This window comes from Oreochromis aureus, linkage group 1 (genome assembly GCF_013358895.1).
Source record: "Oreochromis aureus strain Israel breed Guangdong linkage group 1, ZZ_aureus, whole genome shotgun sequence".
In the NCBI taxonomy this organism is placed as follows: domain Eukaryota; kingdom Metazoa; phylum Chordata; class Actinopteri; order Cichliformes; family Cichlidae; genus Oreochromis; species Oreochromis aureus.
The window spans coordinates 16,002,550-16,026,905 of NC_052942.1; the positions used below are offsets into that span (position 1 = coordinate 16,002,550).

General features: G+C 40.9%; 3 protein-coding genes across 21 annotated transcripts in view; 2 read left to right on the forward strand and 1 right to left on the reverse strand.

Moving 5' to 3' along the window:
* The window catches only part of baz2ba (bromodomain adjacent to zinc finger domain, 2Ba), a 68,634-nt gene extending 63,166 nt beyond the window's left edge, over positions 1–5,468 (forward strand). For 8 of the 15 annotated variants that reach the window (XM_031728907.2, XM_031728904.2, XM_031728905.2 and 5 more), the window contains 5 exons: positions 1,306–1,441; positions 1,537–1,683; positions 2,195–2,496; positions 3,247–3,390; positions 3,557–3,713. In XM_031728907.2, the coding sequence (XP_031584767.1) occupies positions 1,306–1,441; positions 1,537–1,683; positions 2,195–2,496; positions 3,247–3,390; positions 3,557–3,713 (886 nt within the window). Of the gene's footprint in view, positions 1–1,305; positions 1,442–1,536; positions 1,684–2,194; positions 2,497–3,246; positions 3,391–3,556 lie in introns of all 15 variants that reach the window. The other 7 variants (XM_031728902.2, XM_031728908.2, XM_031728913.2 and 4 more) reach the window with 2 other exon arrangements.
* A 1,514-nt stretch (positions 5,469–6,982) lies between these two features.
* On the forward strand, positions 6,983–18,832 carry wdsub1 (WD repeat, sterile alpha motif and U-box domain containing 1). Of its 5 annotated transcripts, none has more exons than XR_005612112.1 (13): positions 6,983–7,105; positions 7,830–8,241; positions 8,804–8,991; positions 9,595–9,681; positions 10,214–10,307; positions 10,928–10,961; positions 11,086–11,126; positions 14,282–14,388; positions 14,518–14,535; positions 14,981–15,007; positions 15,306–15,485; positions 16,773–16,959; positions 17,044–17,185. XR_005612112.1 is itself a non-coding variant. In XM_031728916.2 (13 exons), exons 2-13 carry the CDS (start codon positions 7,844–7,846, stop codon positions 17,193–17,195), a joined length of 1,461 nt encoding a protein of 486 aa, XP_031584776.1. In that variant the 5' UTR covers positions 6,983–7,105; positions 7,830–7,843; the 3' UTR covers positions 17,196–18,832. The 5 variants fall into 5 exon arrangements, 4 of the variants coding, with proteins under 4 accessions (XP_031584776.1, XP_031584777.1, XP_039465098.1 ...); XM_031728916.2 differs by having other exon boundaries at positions 16,825–16,959; positions 17,044–18,832; XM_031728917.2 differs by lacking the exon at positions 14,518–14,535 and having other exon boundaries at positions 16,825–16,959; positions 17,044–18,832.
* LOC116311741 (protein TANC1-like) overlaps positions 18,649–24,356 on the reverse strand; it is a 37,742-nt gene continuing 32,034 nt past the window's right edge. Inside the window, exons 19-23 of the mRNA XM_039609148.1 lie at positions 22,514–22,543; positions 22,331–22,422; positions 22,095–22,241; positions 20,970–21,070; positions 18,649–20,841 (exon numbers count right to left, since the gene is read on the reverse strand). Of these exons, the coding sequence (XP_039465082.1) occupies positions 19,488–20,841; positions 20,970–21,070; positions 22,095–22,241; positions 22,331–22,422; positions 22,514–22,543 (1,724 nt within the window). The 3' untranslated portion in view covers positions 18,649–19,487. The remainder of the gene's footprint in view (positions 20,842–20,969; positions 21,071–22,094; positions 22,242–22,330; positions 22,423–22,513; positions 22,544–24,356) is intronic.

The window sequence follows — 24,356 nt, forward strand, 5'->3', positions numbered from 1 at the left end:
CCAGCTCCCCACTCTCCCACTGAGACCCTTTCCTCTCTCTATGTGTGCTTTTTTTGTTTCCCATATTACTCAAAGGGTGAGGGTCTTTGCTGATTTCACAGCAGATTTTTGTGGTCGCCTGTTGCTTTTTTTTTCTTTTTTTTCCTTTTTGTCTTGTGCAGCTTTTTGTGTGGGAGGGGCTCCACTCACTGCCATTTTTTTCCCCTAAAGTCATCTGCATGGTGTTGTGCATCAGCAACCTCAGTTATAGGCTTACTTACAGCTCCCGCTATTCAGCATACTCTTACCCTTCCTGCATGAGCGTCCCCCTTAACATGATAAAAACAGTGTGTACCTCTCCCCAGCACTCTATACTCCCAAAAACGTCATGCCTGTCTCTGCCCAGATGGAGCTTTTTACAGCATCTGGTTCAACTGACACAGTTTACTACAAACCCATTTTCATAAAAAGTTGTGTGGACTTTAAATAAAAACAAAATGCTGTGCTTTGAAACGTATTAAAAGTAATTTGTTTAGTTAAAAACGGAACAACTAGAACATATTAAATGTCAAGAAACTGATAAATTCACATTTCAGAAACGCGTCTGTTTTCTGTAGTTTTGATATTCTACACCTTTCTGTTTTTGCTTGACGTAAAGTTTAGCTTTGTTTCAGGCCCACCAAATGTTTTCAGTGGGTAACAGGTGTGGATTAGCCAGGATCTTACTACAGATTGATTCTGAGCTGTGAAATAAGCAAACCGTTCCCTGAGAATGACACACTACCAGCATTTGTTGCTCTAAATTGTGTGTATTTTGCTTAGCATTAATGGTGCCCATACCATAAGAAGTTGGGTAGGTCTTACCGTCTTTAGCCTGCAGTCAATGATTTCTGACTTTCAAATTAAGATTTGTCACACCAGAGACCAGTTTTCTGCTTTGCCTCAGTCCATCTTGAATGACTTCTTAGAGACTCAGCCTCACATCAGCACTCTTTTCACTACTGAACCTAATGATGCTTTACAGCGTCTCACACACAGTCTTTTGTTGGCCCGTCTCAACTTTTTTTAAAAAACATGTTGCTGGAATCAAATTCAAATTGACCATAGAGCTTAAAATAAAGAGTAAAATGCTGTGATAATGCCCCTGAACATTATATACACGAGCTTGAAATTATTTGCAAGTCACTGCATTTTGTTTTTATTCACATTTTACACAGCAGCCTTAGTTTTATTGGTTACGGGTTGTAGTCTGTGTGTAAATAACCCCACACGTTCCCATATGTGTATCTATTTTGATTCTCATAACCTTCCCTTCAATTCCCTCAGCAGCGAGGAGGAGGTGGCCCACGGTATGAAAGTGTGGAGGAAGGCCCTGAGCGAAGTGCGCAGCGCCGCCCAGCTGGCCATGTGTATCCAGCAACTGCAGAAGTCCATTGCCTGGGAGAGGTCCATAATGAAAGTGGTAAGAGAATAAAACAACAGCCTGTGTCCACCCTGTTAATTGAAAACTATTTGGAAGGTTTGCACTTGTTTTTAATGGACGCACTGATTTTGTAGTACTGTCAGATGTGCAAGAAGGGGGATAATGAGGACCTCCTCCTGCTGTGTGATGGCTGTGACAAAGGCTGCCACACTTACTGTCACAAACCCAAGATCACCAGCATCCCAGAAGGAGACTGGTACTGCCCGGCCTGCATATCCAAGGTATCTGAACCCTTTATTACTTATGATTTTTTTTTTATGAGCTGTTTTTTTAGATTCATCTTAGGACTTATTTTACTCCTGTTTTGTAAAGTTGATGGTAGAAAGGCAAGAAGAAAAAGGACACATTGTAGAGTATATCTTGTGCATCTAAACCGCAAGGGCACTTGCTCGCTCAAAGAAATCTCATCAGCTGCTCCTCCCCTAGAGTTTTATTGCTTGCTCTTCACTTTTATTGTCTGCAGCATGGATTTATCCCATTAAGTGACAGTAAAACTCATAAGTAATACTCATACTGATACAAGCTGAGTAACGATTTTTAACGCAGGCTTTAAAGAATTTGTGTTGACGCAGATGTGGTCAGCAAAGGGACTAAATATTATTGCTTGTGTAAGATATGGCAAATTGATATGACATTTTAGGAAAGGACAATATTAGGAGGATGAAACTAAATGGTTCCAGTTTGAATAGCACCCGAACTAAGGAAATGCTGTAATTTTGGATACTTTTGCAGGCAAGTGGCCCATCCCCCAAAAGCAAAAAGCCTCCAGCCAAACCAGTAGCATCTAGTGGGGGGAGTAGCAAGAAGGGCGGAGAGGCGAAGAAGAATGGAAAGCAGGCCGGTAACGGGGAAGTGTCAGAGGATGACTCGGCAAGTGCCAGCAGTACGCCCAAAAAAGGAGCAAAAGACACCAGCAGGAAGAGGAAAATGGAGGAGAGTTCACCTGCTCTAACGGCATCCAATCAGGAGAGCCCTGGGTGTGTGAAGCGAGCCAAGACGGCTCGAGACAACAACAGGGACCTGGGATTATGCAGGTATGTCTCCATGGCGTGTTTGCACTTGTCTTTCTGTGTCATTTTCTTCTCAGTAGTAGCACAGTAATTTCCACCTGCTACAAAGCTGTATGGAAAGGTTGGAGGAAGCTGATGTGTTTTACATCTTCTGTTGTGGTTAAAGCCGCAAAACCTCAGATCAACGTTTACTTGCAGTATTTCATTCCTGGAATTTTTCAGCACAAAGTCAGCCTCTTTTTTTGTTTATTATTGGTTTTATTAGCTCATAAAACCCTAAAGATTATGAGTTAAATGCAAACTTTAAACCTCCACAGACATATTTTTAACCAGCAGCAGAAACAAACTGTAAACAGAAAGCTGAAAGTACCTTGAAATACACTGGTTAGGAAATGCTGTTTACACAACCACTTAGGGGAAAGCAGCACTATCTTAGCTTTCTTTTACCTCGGCTTTCAGTCTACTCAGCTTTCTGGGGAAATACCTGATTCTCCAGCTGTTAAAGCTCCAATGTTCACCAGCTAGTCCTAGCCTTGTGTACCATAAACCCAAAACAATGATTTGAAAGAAACTTCCAGTATTCAGGCACAATGAGAGCCTCATTCACACACTTTACCCGCATGTAACCGATCCCTTGTCAGTCCAGAAATATTGGTTATAGCTGCTTAAAAGGAAGAGGAAATTATGAAAGAAAGCTTTTCTGTGTTATACACAAAGCTTATATTTACACGAAGTCATGGCCAGAGTTTAACTGTGTGTGTGTGTGTCCTACAGAGTACTCCTTGCTGAGTTGGAGCGGCATCAGGATGCATGGCCTTTTCTCACACCTGTCAACCTGAAATCGGTGCCCGGCTACAGGAAGGTCATCAAGAAACCGATGGACTTCTCCACCATACGTGAGAAGCTTGTGAGCAGCCAGTGAGTTCCCATCGCTTCTCTTGGTTCTTTTTTCTGCTAAAAGCCTCGCACAGAAGTTAAAGCAAGACTAGTGTTTTCAGTTTTGTTTGTTTGTGTTTTTCCAGGGAATTATGTGATGTGTCTGCTGTTCTCTCTAACCTGAATATGTCTTTTTTTTTAATTTAAGGTATCAAAACCTGGAGACGTTCATCATCGATGTCAACTTGGTCTTTGATAACTGTGAAAAATTCAATGAAGACAATTCAGACATTGGTCGAGCTGGTCATAACATGAGGAAGTTCTTTGAGAAGCGCTGGACTGAGCTTCTGAAACAAACAAACTAAAACAAAAAAAAAACACTTAAGATTTAAAAAAAAAAAAAAAAGTCTGTTCAGACTCTTCCCCAATACACCCATTCAACTTTTCGTACCGGAGCACCAGGTGTTACTTTTTATTTTGTGATGGAGAACGTGGCTTTGCAGGATGGTAGAAGAAGCAGAAGAAGAAGCCGACTCCTTAATAAGGAACCTGTGGTGTGCTTAGGAAAGGTGTCACCTTGAAAAATAAAAAGTTGTTTAGGTGCGCTGGATTTATTACAACAGGGATAAAAGCCCCAAAGAGTCCCAGAGAAATGGGGTGTCATAGTGCAATACCATTCCCTGTCTCAGAACACTGCACTGAATGAATCCTCAAAAATGTCACTGATGTGTCTGCGCTAGAATACTTTCCACTACTTGTAAATAGTCTTTTTTTTTGTTTATTTGGGTTTTTTTGTTCGTTTGTTATTTAATCGTATTATAGTGAATGTATTTAATTTTGTAATAATTATTTATGAATCAAGGTCCACTTCATTTTCTATGAAAAAGGAGGAATCAGCCGAACTGCTTTGACTTCTGAAAAGGAATGTGTTATTGTGTTATAATTTTTTTTCTTTCTCTCTCTCCCAAATATCAAACGAAGCCAAGACAAAAAAAAAAAAGAAAAGAAAAAAAAGAAAAAAAAAAGAGCTGTTTACACTGTTCAGTGCTTTGGGGCATCGGAGGACTGTATTCAATTGTTCGATCTGTAAAACTGCATTTATTTACAGTAACTGCAGAGGAACAGTTAGGCTATGGTGATTCATGTGTATATACTGTTTATTAATGTCTATATTATGTCTTGTTTGGAACAATGTGTAAAAATTGTTTAAGAATATTAAGATATTGTTTATGCCTTAGAATGATTGTAGCATTCTATTTTAGTGAACGTGATGAAAACATTATCATAAATATTGTTTGTACAGTATATACATATCCTCTGCAAACACTGTGGTATCCTTAATCTTGGTAGTGCCTACCCTTCCAACAGGGGCATGTAGGGGATGTTATCGTTTTTAGTTTTCATTCTTTATGATAATTATTTTTTTATATGATTTCAATCCAACAAGGCCTCCAAAGTTGGACAGTGACACAGAAATCATTCCTCCCCATAAATAATAATAACTAAAAAGAGAAAAAAAAAGGAACAACAAGCATTCAGTTATGCTTCCATGATACATTTCCTCACAATCTGCCACAATACAAGGACCTAAGGCCATTTTTAACCACTGTGTTGAACCTTGCTGTGTGTTGTGGCCTGATGGAGGCAGCTAGATTTTTTTGTACCCAAGTCAAAAGTACTTGAAGTTACTTTATTTAAGATATTGTGGAATAAAAGTATCATTCTTTTGTAGGAGCTTTATTTTTCACTAGTGTGTGGCACGGACCTATTAAAAGGATGTTTTTCAACGTAAGTGACTCAAACTGGTTTCATTTCAAGTCCGACCTGCAGCTGTAGAAGTGCGGTTTAACTCTTTATTCTGTCAAAGTGCGAGTCATATGTAAAGTTGCACCTGTGACCGGATTAAAGAGAAATTTATTTTGTTTGTGCTTTTAGCTAAATATCTGCAATTGTACTTAACATCATGTTAAATGCCTCTTTCATGACCAGACTGTAAAATGTTTTCAGGATCCTGAGAAGCTGCTCTGAAACATACATTTCTCAAGGATCTCAGAAACGGTGTCTCAAAATTGAATTCAGCTTACATCTGTAAATTAACAATAAAATCCAGAAAGAGCAGATCCTTATGTGTCTCATCAAGTGGCAGATCATAAAATGAAGACAGTTAATAAAAAGAAAGTTAAGTGTGCCATACACAGCTGGCAAGTGCAAGTTTAGCAAGTGCCTATTCCCAGGGTTTCTATATATTTTGTTCTTGTAGAGAAAATATTAATCATGAACCCTGCCGCACCCTGTGGTATGTATAGCCTGAGGCACTACACAGTTTAGATGCATACAGTTAGGTCCATAAGCATGTTGTTAATGACATATGTTTTGTAGTTTTACCTCTGTACATTACCAAAATCCAGATGTGATTTTCAGCTTTAATTCAAAAGGTTGTACAAAGGTTTTTACATGAAGTGCTGCGTAATTACAGCCATTTTTATACACAATCCTTCATTTTCACATGCTCAAAAGTAATTGAGCAATTGACTGATAACCAGTTTTCATAGCACTGCGAAGCCCATTCCCTCCTTTTCTTTTTTCTTTTCTTTCTTTCTTTTTTTATTATATTTATTTATTTTGAGGACAAATTAAGCAGATAAAAGATCTAGAGCTGATTCTGAATTTTAAATTTGCATTTGGTGGTTGTTCACTGAAACTCTCAATTTGAGGTCCAGACCATAATTAGGCTGAATAACAAATATAAACCAGTCGAGGTAGAAAAAAACAAACCCACAAGCTGCTTCATTCTTAAAAAGAGTGAATGTGCTGACCAGCTCAACAACACCAAAAGGCCTGAATGATCACTGGAAATGGCTACAGTGGGTGATTGCAGAATTATTTTCTTAGGTTAAGAAGAAACTCTTTACAACATCAAACCAAGTGAAGAACACTTTCCATGAGGTAAGATTACCATTGTGGACTGTCTATAATGCCTAGCGGATGTTTTCATTCTTGGCCGGAAACTTCTAAAAGAGCGCAATGAAACCAAGATTAACTTTGGAAGAGAAAGATATGGAGAATGTGAGAAACCACTCATGATGTGAATTAAACAGGCTGTAGGCAATGTTATGGCATGGGTACACTGGTGATGTGACTGCTGATAGAAGCAACAGGATGAAATGTGAAGTGTAGAGGCCTCTACTCTCTGCTCAGATTCAGCCAAATGCTGCAAAACTGATCAGACAGCGCTTCACCGGTGCAAATGGATAATGACAGAAAGCGTACTGCAAAAGCACGCCAAGAGTTTCTCAAGCCAAAGAAAAGAGATATCCTTGAATGGAATGAAGTAACACGAGCTCCGCTGTATTTTATGCACACTAACAAGCGTCACTCTTCTCACATCATATATCAAAGTCACCACCTCTGGGTACTGCGTATGTACTTTTCTTTTGTAAAAAAAAAAAATGTAGATAGATAGATTAAACCTTTCATTTAAAGTACATTGTGTGAGATTGGAAACTTTGCTTCTTATTTATTTTTTATTTGTGATATTTTATTATCATTATTATTTATTTATTTATTTTTAATAAAACATTTAATATACGGCTGTTCGTTAAAGACTGTGAAGCAAGCTTTAGGCCTTTACTTATTAGAGTCCTGTCTACAGAAAGTTACGATACAGAAAGGGTGACGCGGCCGCATTACGTCATGGTCAGGTGATTGACGAGGAAGTAAACAACTCCTAAGAGAAGAGACATCTCGACGGGGAAAGGTGAGGAGACGTTACACGTTACATTACAACCAGATTTCTTAACATTTGCAGGCTGGGTTTGCTTGTTAGGCAGTTTTGGCCACAGACTGGCTGACTAATGTTTGATTTTTGACATGAAGTTGGACGATGTTTTTACGGCTCTGAAGCGCCGTTAGCTCGGATCTTACAGTCACTACAGCATCAGCAGCATCCTGTTAGCTTTACAGATGATGCTAGAAAACGGGTTCGGGTGGTTTAAACTTTCAGTGTGTGTCCAGCTGTGTCGTAAAAGGCGAGCTAGGAACAAAAACATGGTTGTCCACACGACAGAGGATGTTACTTTGTATGCAGTATACACATTTTCCTGTTGTTGTTTTTTTGTTGTCCATTTTAATGAAACAAAAATGTAAGTAAATTGAGCCCAACTTAAAATAAAATAATAATGGGATGTGTAAAGCCATCGGATTGGGAACTAAATGTAAAATGGGGTTTTTCAGTATTTGAAATGTTAAAAAAAGTGTCAAAAAAGGCCAATGTTGCATTTTATAATTGTGAAATAATGTGTTAATTCTCTAATTGTTTAAGTACTGATGGGTGGAAAAGGGTTGTCAAATTTAAAGATGACACTGATCAAAACTGGTATGATATGTGTTTGTTTATCCCGTGGTTTTGGTTTTAAATACACTTTTTTTTTCTTTTATAAATTATGCTTTTTATTTTCTTAATCCATCTGTGACATCTTCAGGTCCAGCTCTCCAGATGACGTCCCTTATCTGCACTTTACAACACCATCAAGACGATGTCAACTGGTGCGCCTTTGCGGCCAAGCTTTTAGCCACATGTTCTGGGGACAAAACACTCAGGATATACGACGCCCGTGATTTCTCCGAGCTGCCTTTTTCGCCGCTGACGGGTCATGGCTACACTGTCCACTGCTGCTGCTTCAGCGCCTGTGGTCAGTTCCTCGCTTCGTGCTCCACAGATGCGACCACGGTGATCTGGTCTATGGTCTCGGGTGAGATCGAGGCTGTGCTGGAGCATCCTGGCCGCAGCCCTGTCAGGATCTGCGCTTTCTCTCCTGACTCTCTCCACTTGGTTTCTGGTGCATCTGATGGCACTTTGGCTCTTTGGGATTTTCCCTCCAGACAGCTGCGAAGGTAAAATTGTTAACCGAGTATCTCTGAAAGTAAATTATTTAAGGGGAAAACAAGGGAACTTTCTCTGTCTGGCGTTTCTTAAATGCTATGAAGCCTCTTTCCTACAAAAAAACAAAACAAAAAAAAAACGTGACAAGCATTTTCACAATTTTCTGACTTTTGATAGCAAGATTACATGGAAGATTATTTGAGAATTAAAATAATTGTTGTTAATTATAGGCTATTGTGCTTTCAGCTGATGGTAAATTTAAAGATGTCTTCTTAACATTAAGAAATTTCAGTGGGTCTTTTCACCATGTTTTATAGACCAAGTTTTAATTTTTCAGTTCTAAGTATGTGTTAATCAATAGGCCTACTATTTAGGTTGATATACAGATCTGTAGTTTTTATTATAATGACAAAAATGAGCTGGAATATAAATGTAAACAGGAGTCTGCACCAGTGTTTGCACTGGCCTCCTGCCACTATCAGTTTTCATGTGTTAATAAATGGGAACAATGATAATAGCCCTGAAGTGAAAAATAAATTGCTCATGCAGCTGCTGTCGGTTGTGTTTGTGAAGGACCGGGGCAGTGAATGACACAACAATGGTAGCCTGCTCCTTCAGCCCCTGCAGTCAGATGTTTATGACCGGCTCCACATACGGAGACCTGCGTTTGTGGGACCTGCGCATGAACCAGCTCCACGCAGAGAAGAACGCCCACGACCTGGGCGTCTCCTGCTGTACCTTCGCTCCGAGCATCCTCAGCGGTGAGGACTGTTGCTGTGCATCAGGCTGTTTTACAGCAGCATCTGGGAATAAAGGCCTGTAGATATAAAGAGACACAGATAATAGATGTGACATGACCATTTTATTGATCACAAATAAATAAATAACTCACTAAATAAAATGCAGATAACAGGTTTTCTAAGTGGTCTCAACTTTTCAGTAGTCCACCAGTTGGGTTTTACATAAAACATGCAGAAATCAGGCATCTTTCCAGGTTAAAGCCAGTTTGGGCCAAAATATTTGCTGAAGGTCAGTTAAAGAACGGCACAGTAAATACAAACAAGTGTTAGATTGGGTCCTCATTTAGGCCTCTAACCTAGAAATCCAGAAGCTTTAGTTAAAACAAAAGATCCAAAAACAGTCTTTTCCCAATGGCTCACACCCATCATCACTTATAGAAGAGTCACAAGAAAGTACACAAATCAAATCAAATGACTGCAATACCATTTGATTAAAATGTCATCGGTGGTGTGATCAGTACACAGCTGCTCTATTTGGACTTGGGCTGATTGTTTATTTCTAATTTTCTTTCTGAAAGAGTGAGACTTTCTTTGCATTTTATTGTTTTTGTTTTTGTCTTTCAGGCGGTCAAGTTGTGCAGTTTCGCGTGGCGTCTTGTGGACAGGACAGCCTGCTGAAGATATGGGCCATAAACAAGTTCAGCTCTGGAGGTAGAGTGCGGCGGTCCCTCTCTCTCTCATTTGATCCCTTTCTGTCGTTATTTTTTACGACCTCTTTGCATATCAGCTAACATTGCAAACCTGGATTTGTCATCACGTCCTCTGTTCCTACATGCCAGACTCCATGGATGCTAAACAGCTGTCACAGTAATACCATTTAAAGCAGAATTTGACTATCATGTTGTCATGTGACCTGTTGAAGCTTGCACTGTGGTGAAACTGTAGCCTCTCAGTGTGCACTCACAATAGTTCAGAGTCTGATGTGTACGTATTTCCCAGAGGCACGATTTTTCAAATCACTGGTGCTGCAAGTCCAAACGAGCTACCAGTTTTTTTTATGCTGTTATTAAAATTAACTGCAGATTAACTGTTTTTACTTCACTCCCCCACCTTTCTTTCTTTTTACCTTAAAGAGACTCTTTCCACCTTTATTTCTGGATGTTACCGTCTAATCCTTAAACTGAAAACAGTCCAGCCTTCTGTGTATTTTGATCTTTGTACAAATGTGATTTATCTTCCGCAGCCTATAAGATGAAGCTCCTGCACATGTTAACTGGCCAATCAGCTCCCGTCCTTTCCTGTGCGTACTCCTCAGATGGGCAGCTACTTGTGTCTGGGTAAGAGCTTAACTTTACTTTTCAAAGCATCTGGTGTCTAATTGTGTTTAATAATTAAATTAATAATACATGCTCTTCTTTACTTTGGTAAATTATTGCATATTAAATGATTTCGAGGACTTATTTTATGATTTTGGAGTTGGCTTAATGCACCACTCTCTCAAAATAATAAGATTAATTAAATCTGGTACACTTTGAGAGTAGCTGCCATATAAACCGTACTCAAAGTGTATTTGATGGGCTAAAACATGCAGTACATTTACACGATTTCTAGTCAGCCTGATTCCCTCACAGTTTCAAGCTAAATCTATATTTGACACCCCTCGCTTGATGTGAAATACCTCAGCATCCGTGTCTTGATCTATTTGAGATCAAGAGTCTGCTTTGAAATATAGATTGTTTTCCTGGATGTGTAAGTAGGCCACCTCTGCACAAATATAACAGTGCAGTACTCAGGAGCAAACACCAGAGGGAGACATGGATTGCTCTATTTCTCAATGGGTGAACACGAGTTTGAGTCCAGCCTACTGTGCTGCATTTAACAGTTAAGCAATACAAATGTTTTTTAGGTGGTTGTAATCTTTTTTTTTTTTTTAATCTCATATTTTTATGTCTTTCAGCTCTGTGGACAAAACAGTCACAATTTATGATGCTGTAAGCACTTCTCCTCTTATTATGATTTACCAAGCGGCATTAGCTTAAATTGTATTTTAAAATATATCCGTCTGGATTGAATACAGAGAGCTCATGTTTTGTTTTTTGCTCACATTGTCTGCAGGAGAACGCAGTTTTGCTTTACAGGCTGAAACAGCACGAAAGGTAAACATTGATTTTCACTGACGTGGTGAGGCTTTGTTTGCTGGATTTTCACACTGAGTATAAGCACGACTTTGTTCCACAAAGACGATACTGAAATTTTCTCCCAACTTGCCTCGCAGAATTCTTTTCTATGCAGTTCGTGGTTTGATTCTGTCTTTCTGTATTCTTAAATTGATATGTCTGATGAAACTAGAAGTGTACAAAATTGGCCACAATATAAGATTTTGAATATTTAAAATAGCTAAAGTTAAAGCTAATGATAAAATAATTGATCATTTTTGCACTATTGATTTTGTCTATATTACTCGCTGTTGTTTTAGGCACACCTGAGCTCTTCTTTTTAATTTCTCCTAGCAGAAATTTGTAAATTTCTCCATAAACAGTGATGTAGTTGCTGCAGAACAGTGATGTAACTGATGGAACTTAGCCATGTTGCTTTTATATAGGAATATAACCAGAATACAACCACTTGGCAAATAGCGCTGTTTTTGCAGAGAGACTTGTTGCAGATGAGTTGTGGTCATCAGAACAGACTGATTTAGCCTGATTGCAACGTGTTGGCAGTCTGGTTGTTTTTATGAATTTAACTGGACTCATTCGAAAGTGTTTGGAGTCAGTCTGCGACCTGTGCAGTCGCCTTATGATCAAAAGTGATCAGGCAGAAGTTAAGGGTGTTGGTCACTCAGCCTCTGGATGACCAGACGTTTGCCACAACTACTTGCAAAGAGTCTCAGACGGTAAACAGTTGAGTGCAGTCACCAGACAACCAACATTTTCTTTTTCTTTTTTAGTTGCACAGAGGTTTCCATCCTGTTTTTGCTCTAGTGTGGCTGAGCGATGAAAGAGGTCTATACGGTTTCTCCATAGCAGTCAGTTATGTAGAGACAGCAAGATTCATAATAATATTTTCATGTAACCTTGAAATTATTATAAAATCTACATCTTTAACAGGTGTTTGGGCTCCAAGTCATCACTGTTGACTCTAATCAGAATATGTGACTCTTGGCTATCAGTAGATAACACACATCAAAAACTGTAGACTTCTTTTCTTTTTTTCACTAAAACAAGGTTAGGCGTAGCTAGGGTTCTGCAAAAATATTCTACTAGAAATAGTAGGTACTGGATCTAAATTTCTTCCAGTATGTTTTTGCCTCCTAACTGGTTGTGCCAGGTGTCAAGTCTGTCCATGGCCACCACCCTGCTCCACCCCTGCTGGTGGACAACACGTCTGTATAAAATTATACACAAAATTCAAAACTCAAGTCCCATGTTTGTGGGGAAATCGACAGCTGAAACTCCGCCCATGATGTGAACTACATGACATCTACATGATTAAAACCAATTGTGTTGCATTGTTGTCTCTAAACTTGTGTTTTTTTAGAAAAAGGTAAGACTACTCTCACTCTGTCCCTCCCACCCACGCAAAAACCACAGCTGAACGATCACACTTGCATGCTATTTATACGTCCATCCAGCCACCTGTGTCTGAAAGGCAGCAGACTCCTTTCAGCGGGCCGAAAGAAAGTCGTTTTGGAAAATCACTAACTGAAGAGGAAGCAAGCGGCAAGTTGAGGAAAAGTGGATAAATGGGGAAGAAGTTTTTTCAGTACTTGACAAAATGTCTTCAGGAAACTGCTTTGAGTTAGACAAACTGATGATACAACATTGTGAGAGTGTCTTAGGTCGGGTTAGTGCGTGCCTCTCTTTCAGCTCTTTTAATCGTAGAGATATTTGTGTGAAGCCAGCTAGCTTTTGTGGATCATCATTTCTCAGCAATCCAGCTTAGGTTCGAGAGAGATTGGACTCATTAACGCTGCCTTGACTTTACTGAATCCACTGAGAATTTGATTTTAATCCTTATTGAGATGCTCAGTGCAGCTTTCAGCGTGGTAAGCCTTCACTGAATTGGTCCTGATGGAGAGCATTTTTATCACTGTGACATATGTAGCATCAAGCCAGAATTTAAAAAACTTTGGGCCATCTAGGAAACAACTGCAGTTTTAAAGCTTCAAGCAGACCTATTATGCTTTGTCTTGTTTCCTGTTAGAAAAGTCGATGCTCATATTAAAGAATCAAAGTTCCAGATAATGAGGCAAGGGTGTGTACAAGTAATCCCTGTCAGCTCAAACTAGGCTTCAGCCTAATCACTCAATTTCAGAGAGGTTTCTTTTTCCTACTCTTTGCTTTTGCATAAGGACAGAGAGCATTTTCCTTAATAGAGGGCCAAATCACAACAACAGTCACCAAGGTGCTTTATATTGTAAAGTAAAGAAAAGAAACCCCAACAAGTACACAACCCCCTATGAGAAAGCACCGTGGCAACAGTAAGAAGGAAAAACCTCAATTTTAACAGGAAGAAACCTTTGTCACTTTCTCTAGCAGAACCAGGCTCAGGGAGGGACAGCCGTTTCTTATGACAGCTCTCATGACAGATCTCTTATCAAGCTCCTCCACCAAGCAGACATTCAGAAGAAAGTTGCCTTATAGTGATAGAAAAGGAGCTAATACGGTTTGTTTCAGACAGTGCACCAAGCCCCAGATTAATCCGGATTATTCTGAACTGTGAATCATGCAAAGCTACTCTAGGCAAGTCCAGGTATTGAAAAAAAACATGCAGTTGGAAGCTGGCATCAAAGATTCCCTTTAAGTCATCGAGCTGCTTAGCAGGACTGAGATGTGGTTCTTTCCACTTTGACTTCTGAATTATTGATTTTAATACTCTGTTTGTGCGCTTTTATAACAAAGGTTCGCTCAACATCTTATTTTTCTTTTTGCATATACTGCAAAATAATGTAAACCTTTAATAATCGTGAAGGAAATTCACAATGCATAGTAGTATGTGTAGGTAATATAATTTAATTTAAAAAAGCAGTAGAAAATAAAAAACATTATCAAGCTGTTGGAGTAATTTGAAATCCAAAGTAATCATTACGTTTGTGTATGATTCTTGGAAATGATTGCATTGATCTTGAAAATGTCATACCGCCCATTGACATCGATGTGATTGTGTTATTGGCATAATTGTTGTCGGTGAATCATGCATAAGCTGTTTGCTTGGACACCTTTCTCTGTCAATCTGTTATTATTATCATATAGAGAAATTATACCTGTATTGTTAATAGAAGCAGCGTTCAGGTGGTTGTCCTCTGCTGCAGGTATGTGACAGCGTGCGCCTTCTCTCCGACTTCACCGCTGATTGCTACAGGATCTATGGATAAGACCGTAAACATCTGGAGGCTGGAAGATGGTTGCAGTGGAAACGGTAGGGAGGGAAAAAACCCACATGCATCACTTTAGAAGAGCCACATCTATGTTTTGATGAGTTGTAAAAATGTTCCTGTAATCTGTTTTTGTCTTTCTCCCTTACTGCTCCTCCCCGTCCAACGGAAAGGCGGGAAGCTGTTGCCTGGTTGGTTTTCTTTTTATCTTTTTTGTTTTTTCTTGTTTGGACACATTTTTTATGTCACTTTAACAACAACAACAGCAGACTGAGTACAACAGCAAGCAACACTCAGCAGTAACAGGCCAGCTTTTATTGCTCCTTTTTTGCCAGCTCTGAAAAACAGAGGATTTTTTAAAGACCTTATAACCTATATAATCTCTGTTGAGTACGAATCAGTATAACCTTTAATGACGGTGTTACAGCTCGAGAGCATCATTGGCTCTTTTTGTGTGTGTTAAGATTTTACATGTTAAAGCAGCTTCGTCTCCTAGAGAAGGGCACAGATGTTGGTTTCACGGTCGCCCTCGTTTCCTCGATCACTCGCCACTCTCACGTGTTTGCAGTTGGCCCAAAGATTTCATTGCATTTCTCATGTTTACGGTTCTTTTTCTTTCTTTTGTTTGTCTTGCAGAAGAATCTGCTCAGACTTCAATCAAAGGTGAGAAGACAGAAAATGTGCTTTACTGTATTATGTGTTGCAGATATTCTATACAAAAATATTCCAGTCCTGAGACAAAATGTGCACGAAAGCCTGCGATCGTTTTTGTCCTAATCATACTATTCACGTTTGGTTTCACATTAATCTTTCAAACATTTATTTATATCGCTGTAACACCCACAGCCTCACGATCAATAAGCAGTCAGCCGGACTCCAGGTTCACCTTGCATGGAGAATATGTGTCCATTTTTCAAAAGCTGTCTAGGACTGACCGTCTTGCTTTGACTCACCCTCTCAGGGAGAGCCTCGGGAGGCCGATCGAAGCTGCTGGTCAGCGATTGGTCGGAGGACGATGTGTCACAGTGGCTGCTGGAGGAAGGCCTCGAGGGATTGGTGGACAGATTTAAGGGCAATAACATAGATGGGACAGAGCTGCTCAGCCTCACCAAGGAAACACTGGCGTCAGAGCTGCACGTCGGTGAGGAAGACGAGCATCACACGCTGCTCAGCGAGAGCGGCGCCGTTTCCCCTCTCCCTCCTTTCCCCACAGTCCTAATGCTTTCCTTTTTGTCCAGAACAGAAGGATAAAAGCCCAGTCTTATGAGCATTACACGCCGGGTCTCTTGTGAGAATGAGCACGGCCGCGTGCGGATTAGGATTTTTGCACCTATTTACATGGATAAAAGATGGCATATTAAATCAAAGTAAGGGTGAAGGAATGGGTGCTGATGCGGGTGGGGGGTTTACTCAGCAAGATTATGTAATATTAGGCTGCACTGGGAAACCACTAAGCTTTAGGGACCTTAGCGGTTCGGACGTTTAATCTGGAGCGGTTCATCAGTTACATAACCCAATCATCAAAACAGAATTCCCCATAAGGTATAAAGTGGATTTATACCTAAGCCCTATTGGTTATTTCCAAGTCTGTCTGAATGTATTATTTTTAGTTGTTACTTTTGTTTTTTTTCCTCCCCCTTTTTCACCATCAGGTGAAACCGCTCGGCAAAGTCGGAGCGTTATGTTGTCGATGTCAGTCTACCAGCTAGGCCTGTGTTCGTCACGTAGTTGTCAGCAAATGTTTGTTGCATTGCCGTGCCGTCATTTTCATCCCACAGTCGCTGTCAATCACTCCTCGCCGTGGCAGCTCGCGTTCCCATTGTTCTGTTTTTAGTAACGCCGCGTGAATCCCACCTTGCTTGTAACCAGAACTAACTTGGAGAAGAGTGTAGTCTGTTTTATCCGCTACAATAACAGAGAGAGACAGAAACGGAGCGCCCCGGCGCGTTTTTCAAAGCTGAGAGTGAAATCAATCAGTCTTTTGTGTTCATTTGCAGTTAAGGCATTGTTTATGAGATTGTTTATTTGTAAACTATAATTTCTGCGTGATGATTTCTTTTTATTTTCAAAGTAAAATTGGCCCCTGGGTAGCTGCTGAGTATTTATCTTTTTTTTTTTTTTTTTTTTCTCTTTTCTTTATTTTTTTTAAACCTGTCCCGTTTGGTTCTTTTGCCATCAGAATTATTGTCTAAGAGGATTTATCTTTGAATTATTGGACAGACAGCAGACATGGTCTGGTCCCGCCACGCTCACTTTCACCCACGCTCACATTTGTCATCCGAGAGCGCAAAGTGCTAAGACACGAATAACAAATGCTCAGAGGCTTCATCGTGTCGATATTATTGTCAGTGTTTGGGTCAGTTCAGGTTGTTCCACTTGATGCTCAGCTATTTTCCTTTTCCTTTTTGTTTTTCTTTCTTTGAATCAGTGCACACCGAGTCTTTATGTGCCTCTGTTCTGTGGCTGATGTGTGTCTGTAGAGTCAGTCGGCCTGCGCAGTAAACTCCTGAGGAAGGTTGAGGAGCTGAAGAGTGATTCAGTGTGTTTAGGCATTCCCGATGAGTTCCTGTGTCCAATCACCAGAGAACTGATGAAGGAGCCGGTTATTGCTGCCGGTGAGCTGAGATCATCGATCGTGTGTTTCATCATTACTTTGTGCTTGTTTGTGGTGTTTACACAGTTTTTTCTACTCCAAACAGATGGCTACTCGTATGAAAAAGAGGCCATTGAGAGCTGGATTAGTACCAAAAACCGCTCCAGCCCCATGACCAACCTCCCCTTGCTGACGACTCTGCTCACCCCTAACCACACCCTGAAGATGGCTATTGGTCGCTGGAAGACCAGCCACTAGACATCCGTGGACCTCTGAGCTGGCGTGCTAATGATTTTTCACTAAAGTGTAGAGAAGCAGAACTCAGTGCTCAGATAAATGCCCACAGCACGGTTTCAGGAAAAGGTGTGCCTGATAGTTAGCCAGATTTTAAACGACCAACCCGAATCAACAATCAGCTGCCTGCTATCACACAGAGGGGAGAAAAGACCAGCATGAGCATCCAGAGTTTTGAAGAATGCACTTAGCTATTCACTCAAATTCAACTGGTTTTGGCTGCAGCAAATATGTCACTTTTAGGCTGGATTATGTTTTCAGTTTCCTCATATTTAGGATTATATTTGGTCCTTCCTGTGAAATCCCTGCTTTGATTTCTGATCATTGAAGAATGGGGAAAACTATTTGCCTGCATTGCTTTTAATGATTCCCCTAACCTCACTTTACAAATAGGTGGCTATTTTGTTATTATGTTAAACTGATTAGCATTATTGATATATATGTATATATATATACAAATAAAGATCTTGTTAACACAGATAAACAAGGTGAAGGTAAGTAAAAGGATGTAGGACTGGCAGTAATAACAGCCCTTTGAGATTAGAGAGTCTCCTGATGAGTGTGTAATTGAAGGTGAAAAACACTATTTGCACTAACTGTAGATGAGAAGAATCTACAGTGTATTTTATTTAGATTGCTGTAACCTTGTTGATTACCTTAGGCTGTGTGTAAAAGATGAACATAGCTGCTTTGTTGGAACAGCGATGCCAATGTGGAAGTGCCTTTCACCTGCATTCTTTCCATTAGCCAGCAGGGGGCGACTGCTCTGGTTGCACAAAGAAGCGAAATTCATAAGAAGCCTGTTAGAAATCTATCCTTCTGCTCTCTTCGTTTATGGGCTCAGTAAACATCTTCCTGATGACTTTATGAACTCAGTCACTAGTTTAAAGTCTTGCTGAATACAGGATGATGCTTATGTGTGGTATTTGTCAGTTTCTAACTCATTTCCACTCCTCACACAAGAAATTGAGGTTCAAAAAAGCCAAGATGGTGAGACCCGAAATGCTCAAGTCCAGACTGGAGAAAGATAGTCCGTGTTTTATATGGATGTTTATTACAACCGTTTTCCAAAAAAGGATGCTGTTTATCATTTCAGAACAATTTCAAATCATTAAAACCATATGATGTGAGCATGTCTTTAAACTTTGATGCTTGGAAAAGGTAAAGTTGGGGCATCCCTCCCTCTTTTTTAACAGCACCAGTTGCTGCAGTTTATGAAGCAAAAATGTTCCCTCATTCTTGGTTTATATGAAAACGTAACATCCACAGTTTTAAACAAGGAAGTTTACTTAAAAAAGGCTCGTTTTAATATCAATTTAGGCGAGTTATGTGAAAGGCCTTTCTCCCTCCCGCACACTGCAAAGCTTTAAGCAACATTTTATGGAGTAAAATGAAAGAATGAGCTGTAGAAATGTAGTCAACCATGAATATTTTATTATACCACAATAATAATGTGGTAATATTCTGTAATCCATAGTATGACTCTGAAAAGTGTATATGACAACTATGAACATATATTAAGTCTTAAGTTTCTGTTTTCTCTCTTTATCCCACACTCTGTAAAAGCTCTTTCTCAAGTCTAAATAAACCAATAAACACTTCATATGAATATTTTCTCTGCTATGCAAAAATAAATAACATTTACTGTGAATACTGAAGCAGTCACTTGTAAGATTATGACAAGAAGCTGTCCAACAATGTCATGTACAATGCCTTTTTTTTGCTTGTTTTTCTAGTCAAATGCACCAAGAAAAAGGATCTCGGGTACACGAAGTAATCCGTTCTGAAGCCTGTAATGCTAACAGATAACCACTTACAGGGAAATAGATAATCTGCAAATATAGTGTACACCGTACAAATATAAATGTTTTTTAAAAGACACTTCACAATAGAAATGGTCATATCCTGCAACAAACAGCGTGAGGTTTCGTATATTCGTGCACAAAGCTTTCTCAGTTTTCTATATTTGATATTATGAATTAAAAGTTGAGACAATAGACTACTCTTTTTTTTATTTTAAATCCCTACTTAAGGTATGTCTGGTCTTCTTGAATACACTACCTGTATACATGTAAGCAAAAGCGTAGTAGCCTGAGTTGAACACTGGTTCTAGATTGTAAATGCAGTGCAGCAGCATAAATCTACAAAACAGGCTCAGGGAAGGGAGCCGCTCTCACGCCCGTCTCCCTTGCTACCTAATGTGGGACATAGCTTGTTGCAAAAACCAGCCTGCTCCTGTGCTTTGAGAAACTACGCTCAGACGTTGGATTCTATAAAAGAGCGTTTGGGCTTTATGGGAGCCATGTGCAGGGCTGGGTTGTCTCTCGTCAGGCTCGCCTGTCTGTGCCTCCCCTCGGGGAAGCGTAGCTGGGAGGATGTGGTACCTCTGCCCTCTCGCTGGTGCAGCCGGTCTCCAAACTCACGGCCCTGCTGCTGGCTGTTGCTCTGGCTCACAGAGTGCTGCTCCTGGAATGATGCGTGTTTGAACTCATTGTTCAGCCCTTGGAACTCCATCACGGACATGCTGAAGCTCTCCACCCCTCCTCCCTGCCGGCTCAGGCCAGAGGCCTGCTGGCTGACTCGCACCGCTTTGTCCATGACCCCCATAAAGGGCCGGGGCTTTAACTCAGGTTTTGTCTTGAAGCTACCGCTGCTCTTGATGGGGCACGGGGCATCTGGTGCCTGCTGCCTGCCCCCATCTGACAGGTTCCCACTGGAGGCCTGACTGGAGCTGGAGCCCCTTGAGCCTGTTGTGCCTGCTCCACCACCCTCCCGCCTAACCTCCATACCAGCACCTAAAGCGAGCGCTAGGCCATCCAGAGCCACACAGTGGGTAGAGAGCCTGTCAGAGCCCCTGGAGAAGCTGGAGGAGCGCGGCTGGTACATCTGCAGAGGTCCAGGTGGGGAGGAGCTGTTGGGGGACATAGGGTGATAGTGCTCAGTAGGACTGAGCCCAGAGTGTTCACAGGATCCAGGGCCGATGTCGATACCCATAACAGGTGCAGGCCTCAGAGAGGTGGAGATGTGTCTACCTGGCAAAGGACTAGAAGGACCGCACAGAGACAGAGGCCTGCCCCCAATTCTGCTCCCTGACTGGAGGGAGTGGCACTGGTGATGAGTCCTGCTGCCCTGGCTCTGGAGTTGCCTGTTAACAGCCGGAACTGGCTCGGGCATGTCCACAAACAGCTGGTTCTGTACATATTCCTCTTGATGAAAGCTCGGCGACTGATCTCCTAATCCAAAGGCCACAGCTCCGGGGAGAGTCCTGTTCGGAGCGTATGGATTCAGAGGCCAAAATTCAGGACTTTTCCCACACTGCAGGCTCACCTCCTCACCATCCTCCTTTTCTTCTTCCTTCTCCGCATCGGGCTGCTCTGCTGGGATGTGCCTTTCCAGACTTCCCTGTGAAAAGACATCCATTTCCTCCTCTGTGGCTTGATGATGGTGGGTGTGAGGGTCCCTGTTGTAACCCTGTGCCGAGTTGTTGCTGGAAAGCTTCTGATGATGCTTACATTCCTCCTCTACTCGTGCCAGCAGGCGTCGGATCTCCCGGTTGGACGGGCAGAGTCGTGCTGCTTCGTGGAGATCTGCCAGCGCTGCAGCAAACTGCCTGGGGAGGACCGAGAAAACGAACAAAAGGAACTTTTTAAAAATACAGAGAGGACGCGGCCCTTTTCTCGCAAGAATTTCCTCTAAGCAAAAGGATTCGGCTCGAAATATACTTGAATACTGTTGTACCTGCTACTCCTCTTGGCCCGGGCTCTGGCGTAAAAGGCTTCATAAGACCTTGGTTTCAGTTCCAGGGCTTTTGTTGCAAACTCCTCAGCTATGCCAAAATCCTGCAGAAAAATGCATTTAGTGACACGCGCTGTTTGTATTTCAAATTAAATGTGACGCTGTGACGTGCAGCAACAAATAAACCCCACTGTATGATCAGCTGCGTTTCTAAGTGCCTAGCCTGGAGAGTGTTGGCTCTGCAGAAATAATTTGAGGCCATTTCACGAATAAAAAAAGAAAAATACTGTTTGTTTGCCGCTTCATTATATGGAGCTGAGGATCAAAGCCTGTTTAATGAAACAGAACTCGCGCTGCAATCATTTTTATTGACCAGGAGCAGAAGGAGAGCGGCTTGCCTTTCCTGCTGGTTTTTACTGCTCCCATCATCACTCTCAGGTGAATATTTAATGACACCAACACACTGTGATTCTGTCCTTCAGAGTGAGGTCAAAACGACAGCCTTGAATGTGAGATTGTGAGCGTCGCTGTTGAATGTTTAATGACGGTATCATGTAGTCTCCCTGCTGGCCCCTACTGCCTGCGTTCAGCTGTAATATGTGGATTTTAGCCAGCGCGTTAGTGCGGCCACTGTAAATAAACCCCCTGCAGAGCCACGCAGAAGGAAAGAGAGTGGACTCAGCCTGCCAGAGAGAGTGACCTTATCACATCACATTATCTGCTCCATTATTCATCGGCCACACTGACCCTAAGGATGGCATTTTTACACAGTCTGTTAGGACGTCTGTCATCACCAGGGTGGGTTCCAGCCCTGGCTGCGGGCCACACACACATCTATCTCCGCACTAACGGCACACAGTTATTCATTATGTCACCACCTGCTTCCAGGTCTTACAAGTACATTCTGTTTACCAGGGAGGCCTGAAATTAGATCTGAAAACCAGCTATATTTTTACATTGCGCTATACCAGCGGAGACATGTACTTTTTATGTTGATATGGATAAATAATACATCTTGGGAAACCGTGTATCTTGCCTCGGCCGCCCTAACTGACATTCCCTAGGTGTCCAATAAACCTGCCGATGTTAAATAGTGCAGGAGTGATTTGGTACAGCTGTGAGTCTTACGTTGGTTTTCCTGCGGCACCGTGAAAGGTTTAGATAGAGGGAGACCCGCAGGTCTTTCAAGCCTTTCAGCTCCTCTCCTTGCCCCTCACGTGGTAGCTTCCTTAGGGCATACTGGTAACGCTGGCCTGCTTCCTTCATACGTCCCTTCTGTGAAAGATAAGAAAAACTCAGAGGGGGTTACTGACAACTAATCGTTTTCTCACCACATGTAACATGTAACATTCGCCATACCGCACCTTGTAAAGTAAGTTCCCTTCCTCCATCAGCTTCTGCAGCAGGATGAGGAGAATGTCTGGTTTGGAGGAAGCCATAGCCCACGTAGCATGACCTGATGGAGGGGTACAAAAACTTTTTGTATTATCCTGCCCCACCCTATCTCTTGTTCTTTCGATGTTAAATATGTCACATATGTCGGCTACCTGATCGATCGTGCGGAGCTGTTCTGTAGCCTTTTGTTTGACAACGGGGAGCAACCAGGGATGGAGAGAGAGAGAGAGAGGTGAGAAGGGAGTTAGACAAGTGGATGTAAAACTGCTCGTGTGTGGCAGTAATCAAATCTAGCCGTAAAGAGCCATTGATTGGTTTAAGGCGAATACGAGCAAACTTTGAGTGATGGGCTTAGCCTGAGACGCGTCGATTCAACTTTATGCTATGTTAGACGTCGTGCTGCAATTAGCGAAGAAAAATTGTTGTACAATAATTAGTTTTGAAGAGGAGCAATGATGGGAGCAAAGTTGTCATGGCAACTGGATCTGGGGCCTGGTCTTCATACATTGCTTAAAAAAAAAAAAAAAAAAACCTCAACTAAGTGACTAGGTTAGGACCATGTAGGAGGAGTTACCTCTTCCTCTGAAGCACTGCCATCCTGTCGGGTGTTTGTGTCATATCACAGCCTTTTTGGTTCTCGTTTACTTCATTCATAACTGTTTGGAAGGAAATCTCACATTTTTTTCCTAATGTGTGGGACTAATAAATAATTCCCTTTTGAATGAAGTAGCTCTTCTCGAAAAAGTAATAAGTCAGGGCACGCCACATTGCCTTGAGACAAATGCGGTTCAGACATAAAATAAATTGAACTGATTTAAGGGATCCTGATGATCGTGCAATATTCTTTCTACTCCAAATGCTCTTCTTATTACAATAACACAACGTTTGTTTGTGCTTATTGAATTTCTTTTAGTTTTTTTTTTTTTTTCCTGATTGCTTATTCCTCAAAGACGCAGAAAAATGTATTTTATTCTTTAGTTTCAGGACAGCAAGAAGGCCTGGTCGGTGTTGACCTTTTAGGTGTGAGGTTTGCGTGTTTCCTCCATGCCTGTGTGGGTCACAGTCTAAAGACATGATATCAAGGTTAATCCCACAGGAAAAAGAAACAACTTGCGTTTGAAGTCGTTACTCAGATAACCCCACTTTCTGTTTTGGTTCAAACCTCTTTCAATTTTGACCCTTCAGGGGTGTAAGACTGCTTGAGACGCAGACGTGAAACTGAATCAGGAGCCTGTAATCAATCAGTGTGGCAGACTTCAGTGACAGGAGAAGAGAAAGACGATGATGAATGGGTAAAGTCTGGAACGCTATGGGTACCTTTGCATCTTCACTGCCTTGCTCCTAACAAAGCAAACACATATAAAGTTGTGCTTTTCGTGTTTTCATTGAATACAGTGCAAAACATTTACAGTATAGACTATACTAGGTAAGTGAACCTCTGCGATTAAATCGCTCCCTCAAAAGGAGATTGCACCAGCCCCCCTGAAATATGATTGTTTATGATTTTATTCAGGTTTAATGTACTTGTACAATATTGAAATATTTCTATGCTATACTGCTTTTACTCCACTACATTTTGAGTCCAATCATTATGTTTTTTACTCCATACTAAGCTTTACTTGCTTATTATTTTGCAAAGTAATTACATTGTTACAGTTTAAACTAGTGAGCAACATATAAGTAATTAAACTACCAACAGCTGCAACAATAAAGAGACATATGCATTAACAAATCAATAATAATAATAATAATAATACAATAATATCAAGTCATGATTCTGAAAAGCATCAATTCAAATGTGCAAATTTAATTTAGATTTAGGTTCTTTAAATATATTTGAATATATAATCTCTGAAGTAGTAAACTACTTACTACTTACTAGTAGGATTTTAACTAATTAATTAAATAATAAGTTAAAATAGTTTTTTTTCCCACAAATTTTTATCACATGATTACCTTTGTGTAGTTTAAGCAATACTTATGCAGCTTTACTTT

Excerpts from the sequence above, each read along its gene's own strand:
- wdsub1 (XM_031728916.2), top strand. The coding sequence starts at position 7,844 with ATGACGTCCCTTATCTGCACTTTACAACACCATCAAGACGATGTCAAC. Across the intron at positions 10,308-10,927 it reads GGGCAGCTACTTGTGTCTGG|CTCTGTGGACAAAACAGTCA; the intron begins GTAAGAGCTTAA and ends TATGTCTTTCAG. Across the intron at positions 10,962-11,085 it reads CAGTCACAATTTATGATGCT|GAGAACGCAGTTTTGCTTTA; the intron begins GTAAGCACTTCT and ends CATTGTCTGCAG.